Raw genomic sequence first — 26733 nt, forward strand, 5'->3', positions numbered from 1 at the left:
AGAACCACTTGGCCGTATAACCCCTGAAAGGTGGAAGGCTTGCCAGGTGTGCTAGTGGGTAAGGGGCACCAGCAGAGGTGAGTGTTGGCTGCAGATGGACTCCATGTTCCAATGTCTGGTAACAGTTTGGAGGGTGTGGGGATGATACCAGTGGCAGATGCAGTTTCTTGATTTCTGGGTTGATGGCAGGGGCGTGACCTCAAAGACAAGTGTTAAAAGGCAGCCTTTGGCTGCCATTCCTCCATTCTTTCCAATGATTTGTAAGCAACTAATTCTCTGCATTAAATCCTTTCTCCTTACAACCCATTTCTTTTCTTCTGTGTACCCAGCTAGACTAAATGTTTCCCAGGTTCTTTTGCAGTTGGATGTGGCCCTATATTAGCAGATAGCAAGTGCGAGTGTTGGACACCCCCTTCAGACCTGTACTAAACAATCTCCACCTAAGACCCTCCATGCTCTTCTTCCCTCTACTTGTCTGATGCAGACAAGCTCAATGACCTTGGGAGCTATGGGTGGTAATAGTGGGGCCACAAGATGGAATGGAATGAGCCTGGGTACCTGAATGACCATTTGGAAGACAGTCATCTTGAAAGACTAGCTCACTCCCATCATAGTGGCCCCAGACAAAACCACAGCTGGCATGTGAGGGGGAAGAAAGTTGTTGGGGATGAGGCAGATATTATAGAAGCAGCAACCAAGGGCAAAATGGTGAAAGCAGTGGTCGCTGAAGTGAAGGGAAGAAGCCTGCTATTTACTCAGTCACTGGCATAGCGATGTTTCTCTAATGTGGCAGCTAGCAGCAGCAACCCAGTTCAAAGCAGGTGTTTCTGTTCCTGTATTGAACTCTGATGGATGACAGCCACACGTGAAAGGGTAAGTCACTGGCAATACTGACATAAGCACAATGTAGACCACAACCAAAAGGAGCACATGAGCTGGTAGAATCTAACTAAAAAAGAGAGGAGATTGGAGAGCCTTGGGGTTCAGCAAAAATTTCCTGTGTGGCGGCTAAAGGACCAAATTCCTTTGATGTCATATAAACCCTGGGCCCTGTTCATCATTCCATCCTCATCCTTCACATACACAAAACTCCAGAAAACCCACTTAGAAGTCCCCAAACACACCAAAGGTTTTTGTTTTTTTGTTTTTAATATTCCCATGTCTAGTCTAGGAGACCAGGCTCACAGGTTCCAGGATGTCCAGGGGTGGCATCCAAGGAGAAGCCTCCCCTCTAGACAGGCTGAAAGCCATCTTTCTCCTCCACGGACCTTGATTCCAAGGGCTGTTCCCTTTGAATGGATTCCAGGAGCAGATGCAGATCTCAGAGACAAGTGGGCACATCCTGAGGTACAGATGTGAGGCCTGGCAACTAAACTGACAACTCAAATAGCATCTCTCATCGATGAGCCAGGCCAGCTGGTCTGTTCCCCTGGCTGGGAGCATGCCTGAGAAACGTGCCTGCCTTTTATATTTTGATGTGTCACGATTCACCCTATTGTTGTTCCAGAACATTCTGGAGCACAGGAGGCTAATCATCCTTAATGGTATGACATCTGTTTGAGATGACTGGGGGCTCACACCCAGAACCTCCCTCCATCATTCTGAAGGCGGCCACACAGTCACCCTCTCTCCAAGCATTGTCATTTCCCTTTCACTGGCTCACAAATCAAGAAGAGAAGGAAAACACAGTCTTATGGCTGGCAGTGCAAACTAGCTTTAAAATATAAATATATGTTACTAAAAGTAGAGTACAGAAAACATACCTACGCCTGTTTAGAGAAGATTGATGTTCCATTGACCACAGCACGTAGGAGAGCACGTGCATGTGTGTAGTTCTGGGATGAGGCTTAATGAGAGTTGGTTTTTGTTTAGGTTTTCAGTGGCTCAAAGGAAAGGTAAAGCACTTCAGTTTCTGCTGCTCATGTTGCTCTGTCCCTTGGAGTCACAACATGAAAAACATAAGCTCTGAGAATCAGTTGTGGAGTCAAAGACAGAGAGAGGGTGCTCCAGCCTTTGGAATTCTTTCATACCAGAAGGGCACCTGCTTAAAGACTCAGTAGTTGCAACAAGTCTTAAAGGGGGGAAAAATGTAAACTCTGATCCCAATTAGCTTGTATCTTGCCAGCCCAATTTAAACCTAAAGTTCAAATGAGAAATAGGGATAATAACTCCTGTTCAAGACAGAGCATGTGCCAAAAACTGTGCTAAACACTTTATATACTGAACTAGGGGCCCAGTGCATGAATCCATGCACCTTGAAAGGAACTGTGGGCTGCGAGGCTGTGGTGGGTATCCTCCATGCCCCCTCCTGGCCCCTCCCACCGTGGCCCCCAGTCCCCTGTCTGATGGCCATGGAGTGATTGGGGCTGGTGCCAGCAGCAGGTATAAGTGGGGCCAGCACCGTCAGTCAGTGCAAGCTGTGGCTGCTGCCCAGATCGCCCCTCAGGAGCAGGGGGAGGTGAAGACGCCCTCAGGGGTGATCAGGGCTGGCAGTGGCCACTCTCACCTCCTGACAGCGCCGAGAGTTCAGGCTGGTGCTGGGCACCAGCGGGGTGGGGGGGGGGGGGCGAGCAGGGCCTGCGCTGGCAGCAGGTTCGAGCACTGGGCAGGACCAGGGCATGTGGGAGCAAAGAATTTTCAGTAACCACCAGAGGCTCACCCCAATGACAGTGACTGGTGCCCCGTCTTGGTCTGGCGCCCCTGCTCACCTGTTCCACTATCCCACCATGTCCAACACCTGCCATGTTCCATGCTCTGCTGCCTGCTGCTGATGCCCACCATTTTTTACGTGCATCCCCTGGTGGTCAGAGCACATCATAGCGACCAGTTGTTCAGTTGTTTGGTTGTTCTGCCATTCAGTCTATTTGCATATTAGGGTTTTATATATATAGATACTATTTAATTCACCCAATAGGACTCTGAGGTAGGTGGTTATATCCCATTATACAGAAAACAACACTGAGTACCAGAAAAATTAAAGAACCTGCCCAACACCATGTTGCTTGTAAACAGTTGAACCAAGAGTCAAATCCAGTTTGGCTTTACTCCAAATCCTACACTCTTAACCTCTGTGCATCATTAATTAGTATCAGGACTCACCTAGGCAGAGATGCTTGTGGTACTGGAGTAGAGATTGGACAAGAAACATTGAATAAAACCAGTGGCTGGGGAACTTTCAAGGTTTGGAAAGTCTCACCAGGTAGGCTTGACTGAAGCCCAGAGCTAGACAACTCCTTCCCTTGGTGATTCCAGTTCACTATAGAACACTTATAGAGGCAAGCAGGTCACCACAGCTCTTCAAAATTCCCCAATGGCCCCCACAAATTATAAATACGTAGGAAACCCTCAGAGCCACTGGTAATGCTCAGTCACCCTCTGAGGTAATTTGAGCCCACAGTTCCCTTTTTCAAGAGGAGACCTGAAGAAGCCAGGTTCAAAGGCTACATATTGTATGATTCCACAGAGATAGAAAATAGATCAGTGGTTGCTAGGGGCTAGGACATGAGGTAGGAGTTGACCACAAAAAGGCGCAAGAAAAGTTTAGGGGGCAATAATGAAAATGTTTTATAGGCTAATTATGGTAGCCTTGAGACAACTGTATACATTTGTCAAACTCATTTGATCACACACTTAAAATTGGCAGATTTTACCACATCTCAATAAAGCTGATTTAAATATACATATATTTACATATATATACATAGTTGTTTTTTATTCCCAAAAGAAAGCTAGCTGATGAATTAGAGCTACATTTGTACTGTATAACTTTTTGTAGGAAACCGTAGAACCTGATTCCATTCAGTTGTTCAACCTTCCCAACAGGGAGGTTTTCTGCAGGTAGCCCCTGCCGGCTGACCCACTGTGCCTAGTGGCAAGGTCCCCTGGAGGGAATTTTCAGGCAAATGCTTCTGTGGCAGTTTAAATAAGAAGGTGATTGCTAGAGTTACCTTGGCTTCCTGCCTCCTTTCCCGAATCTTCAGAGGTCATGCTGTGTATTCAGTAGAAACATTCATCTGGAAAATTGCCTGGGGCCAGATTAAATATAACGTCCCTGTTTTTAACTTATATCTCACATGACATACCTGTCTTTATCTTCATATCTTGCTGCATTTTGAAGGCCATGCCTGGTCTCTATGTTTAGCTTTGAATGACAGGGGAAAATCTTGCTAAAAATACTAAATATTACAGCTACCACCTGCCTCAAAAGATTTGGCATGGATTAAAAATTAGCATTTCGGTAAGACTAACTATACCAGCCTTGTCGGTCTGTCCTTCCAGCTCTAGGTCACCCGTCCCCTCCACCTTCTCTTTGATAAAGGTACTCTCTCCCTAGTATGGCCAGTTAGTCCCTTTGCTTGCTGTGCAAGACCTCCTGTTTGAGAAAGATCTGGAGGTTCCTGACCCATGTTAATAGCTCATTTGGAAAAGGAACATAAGCCACACAAATATAGTCTAACATTGGAAATAATCAGATCAGTCATGCAAATTAATAAGTACATAAGGTCATATCCCAACAGAAAAGAGTGCAGTCTCATACAACAAAAGCTGCCAGAAAGAATGGATTTTCAAGGGAAATAAAAAGACCAGCCTGACTTTGGACTCCTTTAAAAGCTATTAATGTTATTTGCCGTCATGTATATGATCTCCCGGGCTTTGTTGTTTGGGAGGTAGCCATTCTCTGTACCTCACAGCAAAGTATGAGCTATTCTATTAAGATTTTTTTTTCTAATTAAATTAAAAGAGTAAATAAAAACAAAAGACAACAATTTTTTCAAAGCACTTGTTAATCATTTATTAAAAGAAGAAGTGTACAGCATTGAAGAAGCCAGCTCTAGAGAGCAGAACTCATGCACATTAGGGGAAAATATCCCAAGACCGGATGATAAAGCCTCCAAAAGCGCAGAAGCACATACACCACAAGGTTTTCAAACTGCATTGATTGAAGAGGTACTTGCAACAAGTTTTCTGTATTTCTTCCTCAAAAAAAAATTGTTTTCTTACAAGTTTCAGTCTTAAACAAAGACAAAAATTGCATGAAACAATTTATATGACTTCATACAAGTCTCACATGTGCTCCAAGGGCTTTGTTATATAACCAGACATGCCGCCATTTTATCTCTGCCATCTGATTCTCTTACAGTCTTAGAGTCATGTCAGTAAACATTCATGATGGGGGGGGGGGAGATAATTTTATCTCATATCTGTTCCATTAAAAAAAAACTGGTTAATTTTTATTTAAAAAAGAAGATGTAGGAAGATGGGAGGCAGTAATTGGTTGGCAAATCTGTTTCCAATCTTCCAAGCTATCTTTGGGTTCTACTTATTCATATAAGTAGACAATGGGGAGGGGGAGGGAATAATCCAGAGCCTCTTCTGCAGATCCATATGGAGTTGATTTTCAGTGTATGCTTAGATATACAAAAAGGCTTTTCTCCAGAAAACTCAGAGCATTTTACAGATAAAATATAAGCACGCTAAATTTACTTATCTGCTCCACACAAACCACTCTTTCAGGTTTGAGCAAGAAAAGATAGTTAAAGATTTGGTTCTTCAAGGAGCTTCAGGTATTGCTCTGCATAATTAGGCCCCAGGTTTTTGTCAGGTATGAAAGAATTAGTTGGGCTACATGGAGGAGACTGGTCAGTGAGCCTCTCTGCTGTACAAAGACCCCCAGAAGCCATACAGAGTCCTCTTTAAGTTTCATCATTTCCAGATGTCACCTCACTGAAGGCTTCTTTGCGGTCCATAATGTTCCCAGACCTCTGACAACCCCACCCTGGAAGGGCCTTATTTCAGGAGGGAAATGCATCCCAGGAGGCAGATGGCTTCCAAGAGAACTAATCAAATCAGGACAAATATCTTAAGTCTCTAGTGTGGTAGAACTATGCTCCCAAATATTAGTACTAAGCAAATATACTTCTGATCCCCTTGCAGGTATCTAAAAAAGTGGAGAATAGAATTTTTTCAACTAATATTTATTTCTCTCTTGCCCTAATACCTAAACAGTTTAGCGGGGTTCCTGGTCAAAGATAAGATCATAATTCAGAAGGTAACCATCATTATAGACAAAAAGTTTCTGTTCAAAAGGGTGATAATTAATGCTCTGCACGTTTTCCTGCATCTTCTGCATGACAATGTGTAGGTTGCCCTCTCTCCCTGTGTTTGTGTCATAGTAGTAGAAAATCTCCTCTGTTCTGGTGTTCAGAGTACGGGTGGCATACAGAACCCCACAAACCATGAAGGCGTTAGAAACAGATGGTTTATACTGCTTGGTATGCCAAGTTTCTAGCACCACAAGTGTGGTGTCATTGAGTTTACTAATCACCATGTTACCAGTGCTGGCTTCCGTTGAATAGATCACCCACAATCCATTCTCATCTACAGCCAAATCAATATCTTGCCAAGCAACGTTAGCATATGAAAAGCGGTTATTATAGGCAGCATTAGGGAGAGTTTGAGTCACAGCAACTGTGTTGGTAGTCAGGTTAACTTTGGCAATGTTGCGGGTGTTGTACCAGTTGATATACATGTTGTTTTTGTAAACTGCTGTACCACTACCTTGACCATACTGAATCCGGTACTCTCGGGCATTTACATACAATAGCAGATCGTCCAGTGTGTTATAGAGTCTGTAATATTCCAAGGCTCTCCCATCTGTATTCAAAGGTGCCACCCAATACAGCCCTTTGTCTGGATTCTGGGGAGAATAATCCCGGCCCCAGGCACCATACTTGTAGGAAAACCCTCTCCAGTTGAGCTGAACTATAACAGGCCTGCTGATGTTCACCACACCACCGTGAGCACATGTCCCTATACAAACAAGAAAACAAAAGGGTATTCTTAGAGAAAATGAAAGACAAGATACAAACAGTTCAGTATCCTAAGAACTAAAGGAAGGCATAAATAGTTGTCTTATTGAGATTCAATGATAACAGTGGTTCTAATGGAGAAGAGCCAAAACCTTCTGTTGGTTTCAGCCTCAGTGCAAACCTGCTATCAGCTCCACAGAGAACTTACCTTTCATTTCCATGGATTGGCTCTCAATCTGGAAAATAGGGATAATGAAACTGCCAAGATTAGAGGGACGGCCCAAAGACAGAAACAGGGGGTTGGGGGAATTTAATATATCTTCTTCTATCAGGGAGCATTTTGCAAATAGTATTTTATTTCCTTTTTCTTATAGAAAAATCAAGATAGCAGGATCATCCCAGAATCTTACTCTTTCCCATAAAGTCAGAAGGTGCCAGGGTCAGGAAGAATGTGATGAAGGAGAAGATTGTCCCAGGCAGCTCTCCTTTCCCTTCACCTTTCTCCCTTTGCCTGGGACCCCAAGTGCATATCCACACCCAGTACCAAGGCTGCCCCAAGCTAATCTTAATCAAAGAAGTTTTAAATGTGATATTTTAAAGATACAGAAAGATGCTTCTATAATGGTGGGATTTCAGCCTTGAGAAGCCATGGGAGTTATTTTAGAGCAACACTGCCTGCTCTGTGCCCAAAGCATAGTCCATCACATAGATCACTTGGTGATTATCTTGCTGCAGAGTTATAAGGAAGGTCTTGCTTTTTGTCACCTGTGTTCTACTACACCAGCGGTCACCAACCGGTGGTCCGCGGACCACTGGTGGTCCATGAGGTCCGAAAGGTTGGCAACCACTGTACTGCACCACAGAATGACAGGCAAGTGACTCATCATTCCCATTATATACTGTCGTTGTCACAATGTATACAGTCAAGTGGGACCAGACTCACTGGTCCACTGAATTGATATCCCCTGTAACACTTGGGTGAATGACTCAAGCTGGGTAAATGGCTCTTCACCTTACATTTCCTCTAAAATGCCTGTGAGCCCAAACTGTTTTTACAACCCTTACAACCGAACAACTGGAATGACTGGTCGACCGGTTGCTATGATGCACACTGACCACCAGGGGGCAGACTCTCAATGCAGGAGCTGCCCCCTGGTGGTCAGTGCACTCCCACAGCGGGAGCACTGCTCAGCCGAGTGAGTGGCTGCAGCAGGAACTGTGCCCAGCCCTGGCTGGGGCTCCTCCCTGGCCGCCTGCTGCTTCATCACTGCTAAATCCCCTGATGGGGCCCCGATTGAGAGGGGGTGTGGGCCAGGCTGAGGGACCCCACCTGTGCACAAATCCATCCATATTTTTATAATAATATTCAAAGAGTGGAACACACATTTTTCTGGGCTCTTAATAAATACCCTTAAAAATGGGTGAGATTGTTTCTTGGATAACACAAAAAATAATACAACTTCAAGTATGTTTTAGGACATTTTGCCTCATCCTGCTGCCTGGAACAGAGCAGGTGAGAGAGGATAGAGCAGAGCCGGAATTGCTGGCTCTGGCTTTAAATGCTTGGAGAAAATCGGGGAGCTTTGGAGAGCATATGAAGTGAGCTGGAGCCAAAAGCAGAGCTCCAAAAAATTGCCTGAGGTTAGCATTGGGGGGCGCGGGGGGGGGGTGCAAAACTTTGCCTCTGAGTCTCTGCTCCAGACCCATTCTCCTCCTTGCTAAATGTCTCTCCCTCTCCCCACCTCACTCAAGGACTGCTCAGAGGTGAAACCATTACTAGAAATCCTGCTTTTGTTTTTCCAACTGCTGGTGTTTTTTGGTCCCAGAATTAAATACGTGCTCCTTAAATGCTCTCATAAATCTGCAGTTGGTGGGAAAGCCAGCCAACCATACAACAGGTAGAGAAATGAAACCACTCTTACCCAACCTCAAATAATTTTGCATATCATTAAGCAGAACACAGTCGTGGGTTTATTTTAATAATGCATGCCCCATTTCATAAATAAAAAAGCAACATGTGTTCAGCCAAGAGACTGTTCCCACTAAAGAAATAATAAATAAAATTATAAATTATTATTTCTTCTCCTAAAAGTGATCTCTCAGATGAATGCTTGTTTGCTTTTGTTTATGAAACAATGTATAAATTATTAAAATAAAGTTAGCGGTGTGTTCAGTTTAATGATAACAAAAAGTATTCGAATTTTCATATGCTACAAACTGAATTTTCTAGTTAAAATATCTTTCTAAGAACTTATTTATTCAACTACCTTTCGCCCTGAGGAAATGAAAGAAAGTCACTTTTTTCTTGCACGTTAGAAGACTTAGGAAAGGAATTGCTTGCTTAATTGAATCGTGCCTTCCTGGAAAGGAAATATCCCAAGCCAATAGCCACAAAATATTTAAAGAAAATTTATGATGCATATAATTAATTCAATCATCACCATGGGGTTAAAGATAATAAACTACTCTGTCCTAGATGTGGAAATCCTTATATATGAAGGAACCAAAATAATCTTTTCTTAAAAATCACTACCACTACTACTAGCACTAATAATAGTAATGGTTCATCACTTCACATGTTGGCCAGGAAATTGAAATTGTACCTGGTATAAATATTAAAACTGTATGAACTTAAATCTCTTTTCCTCACCTCCCAAACATTCCTAAACAATCTCCTGTTTGTTATTTTTGTTTTGTTTTGTTTGTTATCTTTACTTTATCCTCTATCTCCTTTGAGCCATTTTTAGGATGCTGGCTCTGGTAAACAGTGAATGCAGGGGAAAAACTAGTCATTGTTGCCAATACTACAGATGTGGCTATAGCCCTGCAAAGCTATGGCGGACTTCCCTGGGTCCTGGCAGCAAACATTCTTGGAAACAATGCTGAAACTGACAGCCAGTACCCACTGCTCATCCAGCCCAGCCAGAGTCCCCAACCCTGCCCCCACCTACTCACCTACCCTAAGCTTCTCCCCATCCCCCCTATACTGACCCTCCTCCAGGTCTCTTCCTTCATTTCAGGAGTATGTTAGAGATACTCCATTCCCTTCCTTACCCAACCATCCCAACTTTACCCTGCTACTGGCATAACAACCCACAGCCCAGCTGTGACACAAGAACTGTGAAAAAACAATGAATCATTTTGCATTTTCTGGTGGAAGAGAACACAGGATAGAACTGAGAGCAAAAGTGCCCCGTTAGCTCCTCCACAAGCAAGGAAGAGAAGGTAATTTGGTATTAATCTGGTTGGTGAGTAGCTGGAGCTTTCTTGTCATTCCAGGAGTCACAGGTGTACCTCTCTCTATTCGAGCATCTATGGAAGGCAGCCTGGTACAATGAAAATATTACCAGGCAGATTCCAATTCAGTCCTGACTCCAATACTTAGTAGTTGTGTATCCTTGAGCAAGTTACTTACCCTCTAAGAAAAATACTAATACCAACTCTGCAGGACTGTTTGGAGAAATAGAGAAAAGGTAGGTACATGTAACTCAATGAATGGTAACTATCATGTTACTACTGAAGGTCTATGTGACTGTCTCCCTTCCTGGCTAGTGGTTTTATACCCATCCTGGTAACCCCAGTACTCAGAACAGGGCCAGCCCTACAGTGTTTGCAGAATAAGGGAATAAATCACCAATCAAATCTCTCCAAACCAGTTTATCTACCCTTATTTATAAAATATCAGCCTTCTCCCCTGCTATATATCTGAATTTTTTGAAGACCCTGGTGTTCACTTCCTAGAACATCATACAAGGAACCTCTACACAATGGTAGCCTTGATTGGCAATATCTTCACCATGTAATTCATTAGCTATTGCCATGGCATTCTGAAAATATCCTGGGGAGCCACATGATGAAACTTTAAATTCTATAACTTGGCTTTTATAAAGTATCATGGTTAGCACTTTTCTTTAAAGCTCAAGATTATATACCTGCAGAGGAAACTTAATCTTAGATCTATCAATATGCTCTCTCACCTGGACAAAGTGAACTTTGAGCCAAAAGGAGAATATAATTGACTTGTAAAAAGTAGGCAATCAAAATGGTAATAATTATAAAATAATGAAAACTAAATTGACTCTGAATTATTGGATATATGCTAGCCAACACTCTGCTCTTCCCCCAGGCTTGTGATTTTGGCAGGTCACCCCAAATCTTTCACATCCTAGTCAGTCACCAACCATTTACCGAGCACCTTCCTGTGTCAGCACAGAGCCGAGCATTTCTGAGCACAATGGTGATCAACCCCTGAACGTTTCCATCCCCTTTTGCCTATGCAGTCATTCAGATTCAGGAGGAAACAGAGCAACAGAGTCAGTTGTTTTCAGGGAAAAAGTTAATGAGCAGAAGGCCAATTATTTTAGATTAGGAAGTTCTATGAAATGAAGCAGAAAAAGATGCCATTTGCAGCATAAAGCAAATGCAAAGTGCACTTTATTGAACCCTCACTGCATGTCCTGGTTCTAAGATCAAGCTGACCACGGGGATAGCAAGCCACAGCTGCAAGGGAGGGGCCACGAGGGCACAGAATGACTTCAGAGCTGAGACTTGCATGCAAGCTCTTTTGTTCAGTGCAACTCTGCAGTCCAAACAGCAGAGAGGCCAGATTTTAAAGTCCCACAATAGCGAGGAACTTTAATTAAAGTCTCCACAGGCTCACAACTTGGTGGAGCCTGGGGATTTTTCAATTCTGCATTATCAACCAATCCAAACAGAAAGAGAGCAAGTGAAAGAAATTGATTTAAAAGCATGACAAAAAGTCAGTTTAATATAAACATCATAAATATAATATGAACAAAGCTGGAGGAGGGCCAAGTGGCTTGGCTGGGATCCAGGAACAGCCAAAGTTGTAGGAAAGTGAGAGGAAATCTGGGTCCAATTTGCTTAAACAACACAGCTGGGCTGGGATGGCTGACACAAGTCTAAGTGTGAGGACCTACGGGAAAGTTCTGGGAGAAAGTATTCTAACGAAAATAACCCAACCGACTCCCTTGTTTTCCTTCTTAGATACTAATCAGTGTCCTTTCTCCCGCATCACTGCCCTTGAGTTATTGATGCCTGACACTGTAGGTCCTGAGATGACCAGGAAGGGAAGGCCTTGCATTTCAGCCTCAGCTCTGTCACCACCGATGTGGCCTCGGGAAAAGCAGTGTCCTCACCATCTAAGTCCCCTCCTCTGAGAAATGATGGGCTTGGGCTAGGTGACCTTGAATGTTCCTTGCTGCTCCACAATGTCCTGGATCTAAGGGATGCATAGGAAACTGTGCCAGAAAAATCTATTCCCTGAGCAAGATTTGCTGAGGTTAAAAAAAGAAAGAGAAGAAAAAAGGAAGAAAGTCTTCCTCAGGTATTACCAGAGGGTGTCAATGCTTCGACTCTTGCTCTCAAGGAGCCCTTGGTCGCCTAGCACAACGAGCTCTCATTTACAATGTATGTTGACACCACTGATCCCAGACCCAATTGAGCCTCACTTTGTTACAGAGGCCAGAACATGGCCTTTGTCTTAAACCTCCTCTGAATGTCACACTGCTACAGATTCCCAACAGCAGAAGGAACAGGACCAAGAGGCTTAAAACTATGGCAGCATCTAATTAAAGCCTTAAAGAAGCCAGCCACACTGACAAGGATCCAGAAACTCGGAGCCTAAAAGGAAACAGGTTTGACAATAGGAACTAATGAAAATAACAAAAGCTGGCCATTTGATGAAAAGATACAGTCCTCATTCAGATGGGGATGCTCACAGCCTGTAGCAATTGTTCCTTGTGACAAGGTGTCTCTAAAGGACTGGCTGACTGCTGCAGCAGAGGCTGGCTTCTGTTCGCCAGAGGGAAGTGCTGAAGCGCACAAGAACCTGGCCCTGCCTTTGTTGCAGCAAGGTTTTCATTTCGATGATCCTCGTTAGTAATAATAACAACTGCCAGAGTATAAGTGCCGATCATAGAGCTCTGAGCTCCTCAAGAGTTGTTTCATTAACCCTAACAGCAACCCTGCAAGGCCCCTGGGGGCCTGGCTCAAGTGGTAGAAATGCGACATGCTTACCTGGAGCGGGAGGAGGGGGGCCGACAGGGGTGTTTTCACCTTTAGAGGCTTCACATTCCTTTAGCTTGTTCTTCAGCACCGCGATTTCTCGGCGAATGCTAAGGACATTGTTTTTGTCTAGTGTCTCGAGCTTCTCTACCAGGAGAGTCATATTCCTTATCTAAGAAAATAAAAATTCAGAGTGACTTTATATTATTGTGCAATTTCTTTCATAAACATTCCGAGGCTGAATTTGTCACTTAGTGAAACATCGCTGGAGAATACACCCGAGATTCTTCTGAATGGTTTCATTTGGAAGAATACATTTTATGGTTTTGCGTGAATGCCTGTCAGATCTCAGGCAGATGTGTGTGACGAGAAGAAAATGGCAAAGATTTTAACAGCTTCAATAATAGAGCACAGGCTCAGTCTTAAGCATCCACAAATGTCCATTAATGTTCATTTCTAATAACCTTCTTCTGTAAACGCGTGTTTACTCCTGTTGTATCATAATTAAGTTTTTAATGAGTGGTGAGAGCCAGAAAAAAACTTAAATTCTAAAATGTGTGACTAGAATTCTCAATTATAGCCTATATCATGACTGTGCTAGTAAATTCTCGTTGATATAAATTACTCAACCATGGTCTTTATCCACAGAGTTTAAAAGGCTTCACTAAAACATGCTCAGAAGAACCTCCTTTAAAATGGGTTGCCAGTATGTAGAAAGAAATTCCAAGAGGGATCAAGGATTACATGATCATCCAAAAGGAGAAACGGATCTAGTGAGTCCAAAATCAGGTAAATTGTGGCTTTTAGTCCCATGAGGATAAATCCAGAACAGAGAAGACACTTGATCTATGTTGTCCACAAAGTTGTTTTATGCCATCTCCTTTCTAGAGACATGTAAATGCCATTTGGCTCTGGGGCAGGACCCTGATCATCAGCTGGCACCTGCTCCTCAGTCAGTGTGTCCCCCTTGTCCTTAACTTACCATCTACAGCAGAACACCAGAATATGTCACATGATCACGAGAGAGTGCAGAATTAGAAGTCGGAAGAAAGAGATCTGTATATCCTCAACCTACCACTGATAACTGAGGACATTTATTATTAATACACTGAGAAGTGAGTTCGCCCCTTACCTCTACTTCTAGCTGGTCAACAATTACTGAGCTTCCACCAAAAGTGTCCTTCAGCCGGATGATCAGCTTCTCCATCTCCTTCACTTCTATCTTGATCAGCTCAAAGTCCAATTCAGTGTAAGAAATAGAATCCTTTTCCATGATCTCTACTCGGACAGTTAGGTTTGAGAGTCTCTTTTCATAGACACTGATTAACTGGACATACTCTTTGACCTAAAATGAAATAAAAAAACCTCAAGTCAGTTCTCAGAGTGGGATCATACAGTCTTCCTCCACTACCACACTCTTGGAGGCAATTTGATTGGTGTTAAGCATTAAAGAAATGGATCAAAAATATATTTCACAATATATGTTTTTATCTAGCCAAATCAAAACTAAAAAAAAAAATTACTACAATTGGGGAGGTGAATTTTGCACTTATATAGACTAAAAATAATTTTGTTTCAGAATCATCTTTTGCCAGTACATTTTTATCTCTGAATTAATATTTGAAGATATCAGCTCTCCAAACTAAACTGTTTGAATCAACTCTCCCTTCAAAGCACATGCTTTAAATCAGGGTTTTCTAACCTCAGCACTATTGACATTTGGGGCAAGATCATTCTTTCTTGTGGAAGGCTTTCTTGTGTATTACAGGATGTTTAGCAGCATCCCTGGTCTCCAAAAGTCAAAGGCACCCACCCATCCCCCAGGTGTGACAACCAAAAATGTCTCAGAGATGGCTGTGTTCCCTGGGGGCAAATTCACCTTCATCGCCACTACCACCACCCTCTCTCCATTTAGAACCACTGCTCTAGAAGGAGAAATACACTAAGTACAATTCTTTCCTTGGTCACCATATGCAATGAGTTTTAAGCCCCTCTGCCTTTTAGAAAATGACATAAAGACTCAACTTACTACATAGTATGTAAGTGTATGTGCACCTGCACTGGTAAAGTGCACATTTCATTAAATGTACCCATATTTATTCCAAGAATGATAATTGCAATCAGACCTTAAAATTACACATTTGTTGCATATATTGAAATGTCTGATCATTAAAATACTTCCAAAAATTCCCTTGGTATTTTAATGTATAATTGGAATCGCCAAATGGATATTTCAATAAACACAGTTGGTTCTTTTTGTGTCTGATCTCTAAAAGAAATGCCATGGCTTCGGGTTTTTTTAAGGATCTGCTCATTATAAGTTGCTGGTTTTACGTTCTTTTTAGAAATTTGAACGTAAGTGATACTTTTCCCCAAACCATGCTAATGTCAAGTAGCTGACCCACCGCGCCTGGATGAATTCAGGGCCAGATGTTGGCCTCTAATCCTTCTAATACTAAAGGCAGCCCTAACTTCTGTCATTTTAGCCCTTCCACTTAACCTCACTGTGCAAATTAGTATGGACTCATAGGGCGCAGACCTAAAGAGGCAGGGCTTCAGGCAAAGAGGATTTTAATGAAAGTTGAAAATGCAGCCCTTGGCACTGCTCATGTATCTCCTCGGGCAACTGATGCTCATGGCCATCAGATGTGCCATCACCCAGAGGATGATCAGGCTGGTGATATTTTGGCAGATAAGAAGGTTAAATATATACACATATATATGTATGAAACCTAATAAGCGACCCTCCAAAGTACAAACACAGATATAAGGTAACCAGGTTTCAATTTCTAAAATAAAAAAATTCTGCATAAAACCTTGCCTATGGTAAAATAATAATAATAAAGTGCCAATCCATTGCAGAAATAAAAGTTTGTGAAATGAGTATTCCCGTTGGCATTTGGCCTTGCCAGCTCTTAGAACAAATGAAACACCCTCTGCTTTCCTGGAACATTTTGGTGGCACGTCGCAGCTGTTGTTCTACAAAAATGAGTGACTCAACTGTCATCTGTGCTAAATGAAATGTGGCTCTCTCTGAAAACCAAGGCATAACTTGGAGTTTGTTTCCTATGAGAATGTGTGGTGTGCCGGCACTAGTTCGGCCACTAAATGCAAGGTCTCTGAAGATCTGTCTGGGGAAGATTTAGGTTCTTTCAGCTGAGAGTGAAAGGAAAGCTCAGTGGTCTTCAGGAAAACTGGAATCATCCATGGAGCTCTGGAAGACAGGGGAGAATTTGAGGATAAACCAGAAAAACTTCACCGTCTGAACTTTACTAATCAAGTGGATTGTTAGTATAAATCTTTCACATCTACAAATCTTTAATGCTGAGATGGCATGGAAAATTCTGAGAACATCCCAGCTCTCTGGAAGCTGCAGTCTTAGCTGAGGCAGCCCAACTTGCCCTAGGATGTGTGGCAAGAATGCAGGTCTAGCCTTAAGGAGATATATCCCTGTGTCAATATCTCTACCCTAGACTCCTCCTCATCACTACAAGTTTGAGCTTTAGAAGATTCATCTATGCTGGCCTTCAATTCACAGCCTAACATTCAGAGCATCCATGCTTATATTTGTTGTATACATATTATGTCATCGATGGGTTCTAAGAATCAAAGTTTGTTTAGGGATTTGTTCTGGAATGTTTGTTGTTGTTCTGTATAATAAATGAGGTCCTGCAATAAATAAGGATGCAATACAGCAGGCTATTAAACTAAAGAATTAGTCTGGCTCGTGTTTCTACCAGTTCTTCAAAATCTGTGATCATAACTATGGCCAGGTTATTTGAAATAAGTAAATGTACTTTGCAGCATACTCTTATTTTAATACTGGGATGGGGAGGGAGGGGCGGGGTCCTCAGCCCAGCCTGCACCCTCTCGCTGTCCGGGATCCCTTGGGGATGTCCTTAGCACTGCCACAGAGGCGGTAGAGGCTCCTGCCACCGCAGCTGCACTCACCAGCCATGAGCCCGGCTTCTGGCTGAGTGGCACTCCTCCCTATGGGAGCACACTGACCACTAGGAGGTAGCTCCTGCATTGAGCATCTGCCCCCCTGGTGGTCAGTGCATGTCATAGCAACCGGTCATTTTGCCATTTGGTCGATTTGCATATTAGGGTTTTATTATATACTAGAGGCCCGGTGCACAAAATTTGTGCATGGGTGGGGTCCTGGCCAGCAATCAGGGCCATTCAGGTTCCCCGCCTCCCTGCCTCCCCCCCTCCTCCTTCCCTCACTGCCTGTGTCTGCCGCCACCCACCCCAATTCCCTGCCCCAGCCCAGGGCTCAGCCTCAATGGGGTGATCAGGACCTGCCAGCCAGGTGGAGGGACCAGGAGGTTGGCTGACAGGCCCCATCGGCAATTGGGGCCTAAGGGCTGGAGGCAGCTCTTGTGTTGAGCGTCTGCCCCCTGGTGATCAGTGCACGTGATAGCGACTGGTCATTCCAGTCATTCCGGTTATTTAGATATATATATATATATATATATATATATAGATAGATAGATAGATAGATATAGATATAGATATATATAGATATATATATAGATATATATATAGATATATATATAGATATATAGATATATATAATATCTTTCAAAATAATGCAATGAGATTAAATGAGCTTGAATTGACCACCACAACACATGAAGCACCTCATAGTTACACCCACATGCACTCTAATCTGACCAAATCATTTAATTTCTCTAAGCTTTAGTTTCTTCCTATAAATTGGGGATAAAGGTATCAAGATATAAGATTATTGTGAAGACTAGAGATAATATGTATTAAGTGTCTGGCATAATGGATGCCCAATAAATTATAGCAATTATTAGAGAAACAGTGATTTTGGTTTTTTTCAATCTGACCTTTCAATTTATTATATTTCACTATACAAAACATTGCTCAATCAATGTTGCTTGTTTATGAGTTGCCTAAATGTCTTGCAGGCTGCCTCAACCTTCTCATGCATGAAGAGCTATTAGCAAATGCTTGGTATTAAATAACTTGACCCCAAAAACATAACCTTCCAGAGAAATAAAATCCAGAGCTGCCTTTTGTGTCGTCCCCTTCCTTAGTCACAAGAGGACATATCATAAACAACAGAAAAGTATAAAACGCTTTCAGCATCTTAGACAGAGACATAAGTCTTCTCTGTGTACTGGCAGATAATGAATCAATGAAAGGCAGTGAAAACCCTTTTCTACTGGCCTGCCCAAATGGGCACTCCCCCAGGCTTCTAGATAAACGGTGATTTCCAAGCCAACCTAGGAGCAGCTATAATAATTCACCTGGAAATTCAAAAGCCCTCAGCTGAAGAGATAACTTTGGGTTTGAAGGCATTAGTGACCCTCTCTTCTTGGGTCTGCACTGGAGGATGGCAGCAGTATGGCTGAGAGGAAAGAGAACTGGGATTAACCAGCCCAGAGAGCAATGACCTTTACTTTTATGTCTCTTGACCTTTATGAATCTCAGTGTTTTCCTCCCTAAAATGGGAAGGAAAACATGGGCCTATCTGCCTTGAGAGTAGAATAGGAAAAGCATTTAGAGAAGCACAAACATAACATGTTAACATTATTTTTATTATCAACTGTCACACCTATCTAATATGCAAATCTCAACAGGCAGGACTATTTCTTTCTTAGGCCTTAATCACAAATATTCTTAGGTCAAGTTCCTGACATTTTCAGAACTAAAAGTTTTCCCATCTACTCCGAACTCCCTCCCTGCCAATTATTAGCAAGGCAGATGCCACCTGCCCCTCTCACAGAATTGGAATTAAATGCCCCATATTCACAAACTGGCAAGTTACATGCTCTCTGGAGCAGCATGGGGCTTCACACTGCCTTCACACTCCTGCCAGCAGAGGAGACATACAAATCAGGAGCTTGCACCATTTCAAAGCAAATGACTCTGACTGAAGAGATCTTTACCTAGGATTTTCCTCCACTTGTTATGTTTTTATGCATAACTTCTTATCTGCACTTGATTATGCTGGAATAAGGCTATGAATATTAATGGTTGGAATTTATAATTTAGTGCTATGCCTTTTCTGCTGATTAATTCAAGGACATTTTATTTCTTAAAAAGCTAGGTTCCTGGAGTTGTCAAACACATTTTCCTGGACACTCATTTAAATTTAGAATATTTATCTACCAATTCAGGCTGAAAGCAGGATGTCAGCTTCACCATAATTTTTGTCTTAAAGGATAACTATGCTGGATATTGTGGTAGCTAAACTTAAATGTCTCAGGAAAACTTATTTTGAATCTTGCCGGTAGGCCAGAGCTCCTTGTAAATTAATGGATTTGTAATTAATAATGCATAATGTGATAATAGCCTAGCGTGAACTTCTCCTGTGCAGAAAATGGGAGCCTTTCTAATTGATTTTTAAGTTGGCTAAAAAGGTAGAAAGGGTCAAAACTGGAATGCCAAGTCCCATTGCTCCAGCCAGTTCGGAGGAAGGCAGGCCCTGCAGGACAACCTCCTCCCCTAGAGGAAAGGGCTAATCAGGGGGTGGGGCCAAGGTCTCTACCGAGGCCGAGTGACCTTTCAGTCTGGATTCAGATTCCCAGGGAAGCCTTAATTTTCGGTCTAATGCTGGACATGTCTAATGTCCTGTTCCCACTGAGACAATAAATGATAACCGCAAAAAGGAGGAGAGGGGGAAAACAGTAAATTGAAAAGAGGAAATAAGAAGATAAAGAAAAAGATTAAGAAAGGAAGGAGTATAAGAGGCAGAAGATTTGGGAGAGAGGAGGAGGAGAAAGAAGAAGAACAGGAAGAGAAAGAGAAGGGGCCTTCCAAAAAGTAAGAGAAAACCAAAAAGTGCTTTAAAAAAATTAAGGAAAGGGAAAGAAAGATTAGGGGGAATGGACAAGAGAAAGGGCTGAGGCAGAGAGAGAATTTTTTTTTTTTTTTAAAGGGAAGGAGTAAAAGAATAGGAAGAAAAAGTGAAAGAAAGGAAGATAAAATAAAACATAAAGGGGATAGAGGAGAGGAAATAAAAGAAAGCAAAGTTGGAGGGAAGACCAAGAAGACCAAAAGGAATTAAAAGCAATGAAACAAAAACAATTGTAGGCTTGGGGTTTGCAGGGAGAGCTCCAGGCCTCTTTCCAGCGGCATGAGCACCGCAATACGGACGTTAGTGTATCCATGGCGTGAAGAATCCCCATCCCATGTCTTCCTTGCCCTCATTTCTCCTGCCGTAAAGAACTCCACAGGTGTGCTGTAAATAAACGCTAAAGCCTCCAGAGATGCAAACATGCTGTCTGTGATACCGTGAAGAACAGCTGCTTAGAAAGTCCTGAATAAAAGTGTTTTGTGAACTAACAACAAAAGCAAACTCAGAGATACAGACAACAGAATGGTGGTTCCAGAAGAGAAAGGGGGTGGGTGGAGGGTGAAGTGGGTAAAGGGGGTTAAATATACGGCAATGGAAGGAAACCAGGCTTCAGGTAGTGAACATGCCATTGAGTACACAGATGTTGAATTATAATGTACACCTGAAAATTACATAAGGGTGCTAACCAATGTTACCCCAATAAATTTAATTTTTAAAGTTGTCTGTTTTGTTTGTTTGTTCTTATTAAGATATTGTTGGGAGAGGGGAAAATGCTTACCTTAGAAAGCTCCTTCTCGAACTTCTGGGAGAGGATGCGTGCTGTGATTTCCAAGTGTTCCATTCTTTCCACGGGAAATGTGGTGTCTGGCAGGGCAACAGAGCACAGGCAGGTCCCGCGGTCATCCTTGGAGCCGGTGAAATTGGAAAACTATAAATAAAAATAAGTTCAACATCAGTAATAAGCTGAAAAATGAGCTTTTTGGCAACTGGAGTGACAGAAATTGGCTTGTCAAAAGAGTGCTTAGAGCAGTGGTTCTCAACTTTGGCTGCACATTAGAATCACCTGGGAATCTTTTTAAAATCCTGATTTCTGGGCCTCATCCTCTGAGAATTTTAAAAAGATTCCCAGGTGATTCTAATGTGCAGCCAAGGTTGAGAACCACTGGCTTAGAGGCAAGCAAGTGGCATCCAATACATAAGTGAATAGAATCATAGAAACAAGCTACAACTGCCATGAGTCACGGGCAGTAACTACTCTTAGCGTTTTAGCCACATTCCCCACCTGTTGGGCTAAACCACTGTGTTAGCCACCTTTATCTAAAAGAAGATTCTCCTTTTTTAAGGAGCCTTAAAGAAAACTATTACTGTCTCTATGTAAGGAAAGGGAAATAAAGAATGAATGAGAGTCCTAAATTTAAATTCCAATTCTACCACTTATCTGACAGACTATGGAGCAACATAATCCTTAATGGTCATTGTAAGCTTCCCTACACAGGAGAACAAGAGACCAGGAAAAAAGCTTGCTGGACACCAGGAGTCAGACCAGACAAGGAATGGACACTGTCCTGAAGGCACCTGAAGGCATCTGCACTCCATCTGCATTCCAATCCCGCCCCCCATTCAGCCCCCAAACCCACAGACGACAGAAGTTTCCCACCAATGACTGCATATAAGGATGAAACTCCAGCTCCTGGGTGCTGCCACCATTGACACAATGTCCCCTTGGCTCCATGCTGTGCAGCCCTTGCTTTGGATATCCCATTCCTCACCCCCTTTCCCTAAATAAATTCAGTTTTTCTTTAGTCACCACCTGAGATGGCTATTTAGCCTACCGCACCTGTCACTTCCCTCTTGGTTTCCTTATCTGCAAATAGAGATGACCTACTTCCCAGGTTGCTCTTCAAATTAACTGTGTGATGTAAACCAATTCCAGGGCACATGGTAGGCGATCAGTACATGTTACTTTCCTTTTCCTTCTACTTACTCATTTTCTTTTCCTCACCTTCACCCAAACCCCAACCCAATTCCCCCCCTCCAACTATAGGAATGAGGAAAACATCAAGGATATGTGTTACAGTGAAAATACACATTGCAAATTCATATCCTCTCTTCACCTGGGAAATGATATAATTAGCATCCTTCAAAGTGAAAACAAACCAGCCATTTGTTTAAAAAACTGAACAATGTATGAGTTTGAAGGTTTTGTGCAAATTTTTAAAGTTCTCCAACTTACCACTTTCAGAAAAGTCATTTTAAAATATCTGATGTTTCTTTAAAATATTCAGGCTCACACTTCCTCGCCACTGCATATTTTAAAATGACAGGTTTGAAAGATGTGGTTTTTCTTTTGTCCCCTTTGAACTTCCCCAATGGGATCCTGCCACAATTAACATTTTTTATTACTGCTATTGCTTTGCAGAGTAACTCTTGGCAGCCACCTGGCTATTCCTTTCACTGATCACATCTGCCCGCCAGCCCAAAGCTCACCTGTGGACCTCAACCCAAAGTATCTGTTTCTGAAACTATCAAGAGGAGAGCAATGGTTTGCAGAGTGTGAAATAAATCCAGGCTACTCCTCTCAAAGTTTAGGAGGTCAGCTGGCTGAAGCTAAGGTTGTGAGTTCCGTGCATTAATGTCCACCAACCTCCATGATTCCAAAGCAAGCTGTACCTAGATGCTTTTATTCCATCAGTGACCTCTGGCTTTTGCAAATATATATATATAAATGTGTACCCCAAACTGCTACACCAAGTCAATCCTGACAATCTCTCAATTTATTTTTCCCAATCACACCCAGGCCTACAAAAGCTTCAGAAGAAGGAGGAGGGACAAGCAGGTTTATGCTGAACACCAGGGCTAGGATGGGGGGAATTGAAGGTCTTTGCCAGGATGAATAAGGACTGGACAAGCCACACTGGGAACCTGTCACAGAGGCCAGCTTCCCTTGGAACCAGCTTTATAATTCCCTCTGAAGAAAGACTCCAGCTCAAGCATGCCAAGCCTTTTACAGAAGGACCAATATATCATGGACTGTTGAAGAAATAGCTTATTATAATAACTGTGCAAAAAAAAAAAAAAGTCTTACATTGCATTTTGACAAGGGAAGGTTAATTAGCTGCACAAGGCAGGGTTGGACCATTCTTCGAGTTCTGTGAAAAGCTCTGTCAACTCAAAAAACACTGCCAGTCATCAAGCAGTCTCAAACAATCAACTAGAAACCACTAGCTAACAACTTTTAATCCTGAAGTTCACCTGAAAGGCAGGCAAATAATTATGAGCCCTGCTGACAGTCATTCCACCGGCTTCTATTGAACATCTCTGTCCCAGTGCTGCGGACTCCCCAGCTGCCATCCTGCTTATCATCAGCCCAGCGTGCTCAGCTGACATCAAAATGGTCCATAAGTTTGATCAGTGTCTCCCATTAGAGATATTTTTGCTCCTCGCATTCAAAGACAATGAAGCTAATGGTGATGGGTCTCTCTCTGTGGTGAATGCTTAAACTCTGTGTGTGTGTAATGTGGGGAATGGACGACTAAGGCAAGTGCTTGTCCTTTAGTTATTGGGAAGGTATGTGATGCCTCTTGTGGAGGGCAAATAGGACCCTGAATGCCCCACAAGACACCTTCTACTGGTAGGTCCTAACTCAGCATGTGTTCAGTTAACATTTACTGGTGTCTACAATGTGTGTTAGAGAGACAGACAAGGGGATCAGGCTCATGTTCATGGTGAAAGCCTCCATTTTCTCAACAGCCCCTTAGCCTGATGGCAAAAGCACATTCCTCATTCTAGTTCCGACTCTGCCAGTTACTGTGTGGAGCAAAGCGTGGAGCCTTTTCTCATCTGTGAAATGAGGACCCTGATAGCGGCCCCTTCATTGGAGGGCGGCACCTGAGGCATGTAGAGTGCTCTGAGCACTACAGCAGAAGGTGCGCCTCACATTTGTGATCTGAGGTTGCAATTGGCTCTAATTAGCAGCTAAGTCTAAGTGCCTGTGAAGATTCAAGGCATAAAATAACGGCACTCAACATTTTCAAAGTACCGAAAATAATACATTTGGAATTTGCTCAATGACAGTTATGAAGGGGTTTTCCACCATTTTCCAAAGAGCTCATCAAGCTGACAGCCAGCCCTAGAAAACTGGGTTTACAGTGGAAGTAACACCTTGCTATCTGCTGTAAAAAAGAAGATGGTGTTAAAATACTGACTCACCAGAGGAAGATAAGCAAACCAGGAAAGAAATTAAAACCTCTAACCACAATTTAACTACCATTTCTTATCTACTTTTAGATATTCATCCCCTTATCAGATAATAGGTATTTTGGATTTCTCTGTTTCTGTTTCTTGACCTATATTTTATTTTCTGTTATTTTAGCTAATCACCTTACTCAAATATTGGTTTCTGATTGGTGGTGAAGTTTCAAAAATAAATTATTATTATTGTCTCATTTAAAAAATGTTAAATTATAATTATCTCCATGAAAATCATTTAGTTAAATGAAATAAAATGATGCATCTGATTTCTGGCTACAAAGAATCTTTGTGCATAATCCTGATTCCCAAAGCATTCACCTCTTAAAAATAAGTAGTTTTCATCTATATGCCTTGAAAATACAGAAAGCCACATAGAGAGAGATGGTGAGGAGCATGGGCATTTGAGCTACAGAACTTGCTTGCTTAGTGACCTTAGCCAATGGTTTCACCTCTATAAGCTTCGTTTTCACATCTCTACAATGGGAACATTAATTTTATATACCTCTTAGGGTTAAATAAGATAATATGTAATATGTACTTAACATAGTCCTGGCATTTATTAGGCACCCAATGAACACCAGTCCTGCCATTTCTACCTGGGTCCTATCCAAACAATTTTTTAATCAATAAATTTGTATTGCCTATTTAGCCCGGGTGGTAAAACAAAAACAACAAACAAAAGTCTTTTCCTCCCCTTTTCCCATTGGCCCTTCCATTCAGACATAATCACATCAGACCTGACCTGTGAGTAAAGATCATAGAAATGCAGAATGGGCTCTGGGGGAGTTAAGGCTCTTCCACCCCAATTCACACCTGAGCATGGAAAGCCTAGGTTTTGCAGAGCAAAGCTCCTACTGAGCGGCTCAGAGCTGAGAGGACTTGCTCCTTGCCCTCTCATCTCTCACCCCACCGTGCCTCTTTCTATTCTTTAAAGGGGGTCCATAGGTCTCATTCCCCAAAGAACTGGGCTCACTGTGCATCTGGGGATGTAGCCTCCAGCTGGACCAGTTTCCTTCTAGTACATGGTTTGCCTTGTTGCTACTTGTGTTGTTTTGAACTAAAAATGGCTGTAAAAATTCCCTATAAGGAAGATTGAAAGAGAACTATTACTCCTCTGGGAAAATATCTATGTGTAATGATAACACTTTCCTAGAGGCCAATGTCTCCTCCCCCTACTTCTGTTGCCCATCTCCTTTACAAGCCAGGCTCCAATGAGAGCACTGTGGCTCACACTCCCTCCAGGGCTCTCCTTCACCCTCCGCAGGGGCCCTGCTGGGCGGTAAATTAATTGGACAAACTTTTCTGGACCTAGCCCAGGCGGGGCCCCTTCCCTAGCAGTTCTCACAGAGGATAGAGCCTGGGCATCTCTGCTTTTGGAGCGCCCCTCCCCCCTCCTCCCACTCTAAAGTGCAGCCAGGTTAGAGACCCTCTTTAAAGCTTAGATTGTTTCCTGAAAGTCTGCTGGAGAACCCAGATGACATCTCTCTTGCTAACAATTTAATTATTTCACCCAGGTTTTAATTCATTTCCATGGCGCCTACAGTTAACAAAGGGAGTCGTAAATCTTTTAGAGTGCTCAGGTCTAGCCATCCATGAAATTATATCCAGGTCCCCAAAAAGCGAGAGGAAGGGAATGAATGCAGCTCTCAGACTCTGGAGCCTACTCACCCGGGACACAGAGCCAGAGCCAGAGCTGAAGCCTCCGCCGGAACTGTAGCTACCGCCGGAGCTACCGCCGGAGCTACCCCTGGAGCTGGAGGCACCAAAGCTGCTGCTGGAGCCGGAGCCAGAGATAACGTTAGAGGTGAAGTCAGTGAGGGGCAAGGAGCTGGGGCTGGGGCCAGGGGTCCCCAAATCCCCTGCAGCTGGGCCGAGGAGGAACAGAAGTGCTCCTAGGAGGGGGAGGCCGGGCTTCATCTTGTGCTGTTGGCTGGAGCAGCTGGCTTCTGCACCGAGTCCAGGGCCTTCTTATAGTGCCCAGTGGGGATTTCCCCAGGGCCAGTTTGTGGGGAAAGAGGAAGCCACCAGCCAGCACGTGACAGCCCTGAGAGGGTCAGGACACCCAGGAACCTGAGTCACCTCCACACCTGTCTCTGAGCCCAGCTCTGTCAGCCGCCCCTTGATCTGGTTATCTCCTTCCCAATATTAATTCAAATGTGCTTTTTCAAGCCTAATATCTCATTTCCAACACGCCACTTCCTTGAAAGAGGCCGTATCAAAGTAGTCTTTGTGGATGAGACAGAGCTGGAAGGTCCCAGGAGGGAAAGGCAACCCTCAGTCCTTTGCCCAGAAGCCACTTCAGTGGCCCATTTCACTGAATGCTGCTCTCCAGAGACAGGGTGGCAGGGAGGAACTGGTGAGAAACTGTGACTCTCCCCAGGGTGTGATTCCCTCTTCAGTGGCTGCTGCCCGGGTTCTCTGACTTCTCCTTTGCAGTGTCTGCTTCTAGCCCAAGTTCGCTCAACAACCCACACTGAGGCAGGGACCAGCCATGTTCCGCTCCCTGGAACCTCAGCTGGGGCTCTGCACATGAGCACTCACCACGGCGGCTCCATGCAGGAGAAAGAACCCCAAGAGGAGGCTGCCCCAGACCCAGGCAGGGAAGCGCGCAGTGAGCAGCGACTCTCTCGCGAGGACCCTGTCTGAGCCCCGTTGTCCCAGACGCTCCTGTGAGCTGGCCAGGTGGCCAAGGGCTCAGTGTTTACTCATCATGAAGCTGAGAGACAGGAATGGTCTGTAGGCTCCCTGTGTGCCCCTCCAACACTTCACACATCTCTGTGTCCTCTGCCTCCCTCCCCGCAGAGAAAGCTGCTG

General features: G+C 43.3%; 1 protein-coding gene across 1 annotated transcript; it reads right to left on the reverse strand.

Annotated features, from left to right (window-relative positions):
• Window positions 1-6007: 6007 nt before the first annotated feature.
• On the reverse strand, window positions 6008-25836 carry OLFM4 (olfactomedin 4; the record flags this gene model as incomplete). Its single annotated transcript, XM_081084707.1, has 5 exons — window positions 6008-6810; window positions 12849-13008; window positions 13969-14181; window positions 20447-20596; window positions 25588-25836. 5 exons carry the CDS (start codon window positions 25834-25836, stop codon window positions 6008-6010), a joined length of 1575 nt encoding a protein of 524 aa, XP_080940833.1.
• Window positions 25837-26733: the final 897 nt, after the last annotated feature.

The sequence above is a fragment of the Myotis nattereri genome, assembly GCF_964212035.1.
Source record: "Myotis nattereri genome assembly, chromosome: 2".
Taxonomy (NCBI): Eukaryota; Metazoa; Chordata; class Mammalia; order Chiroptera; family Vespertilionidae; genus Myotis; species Myotis nattereri.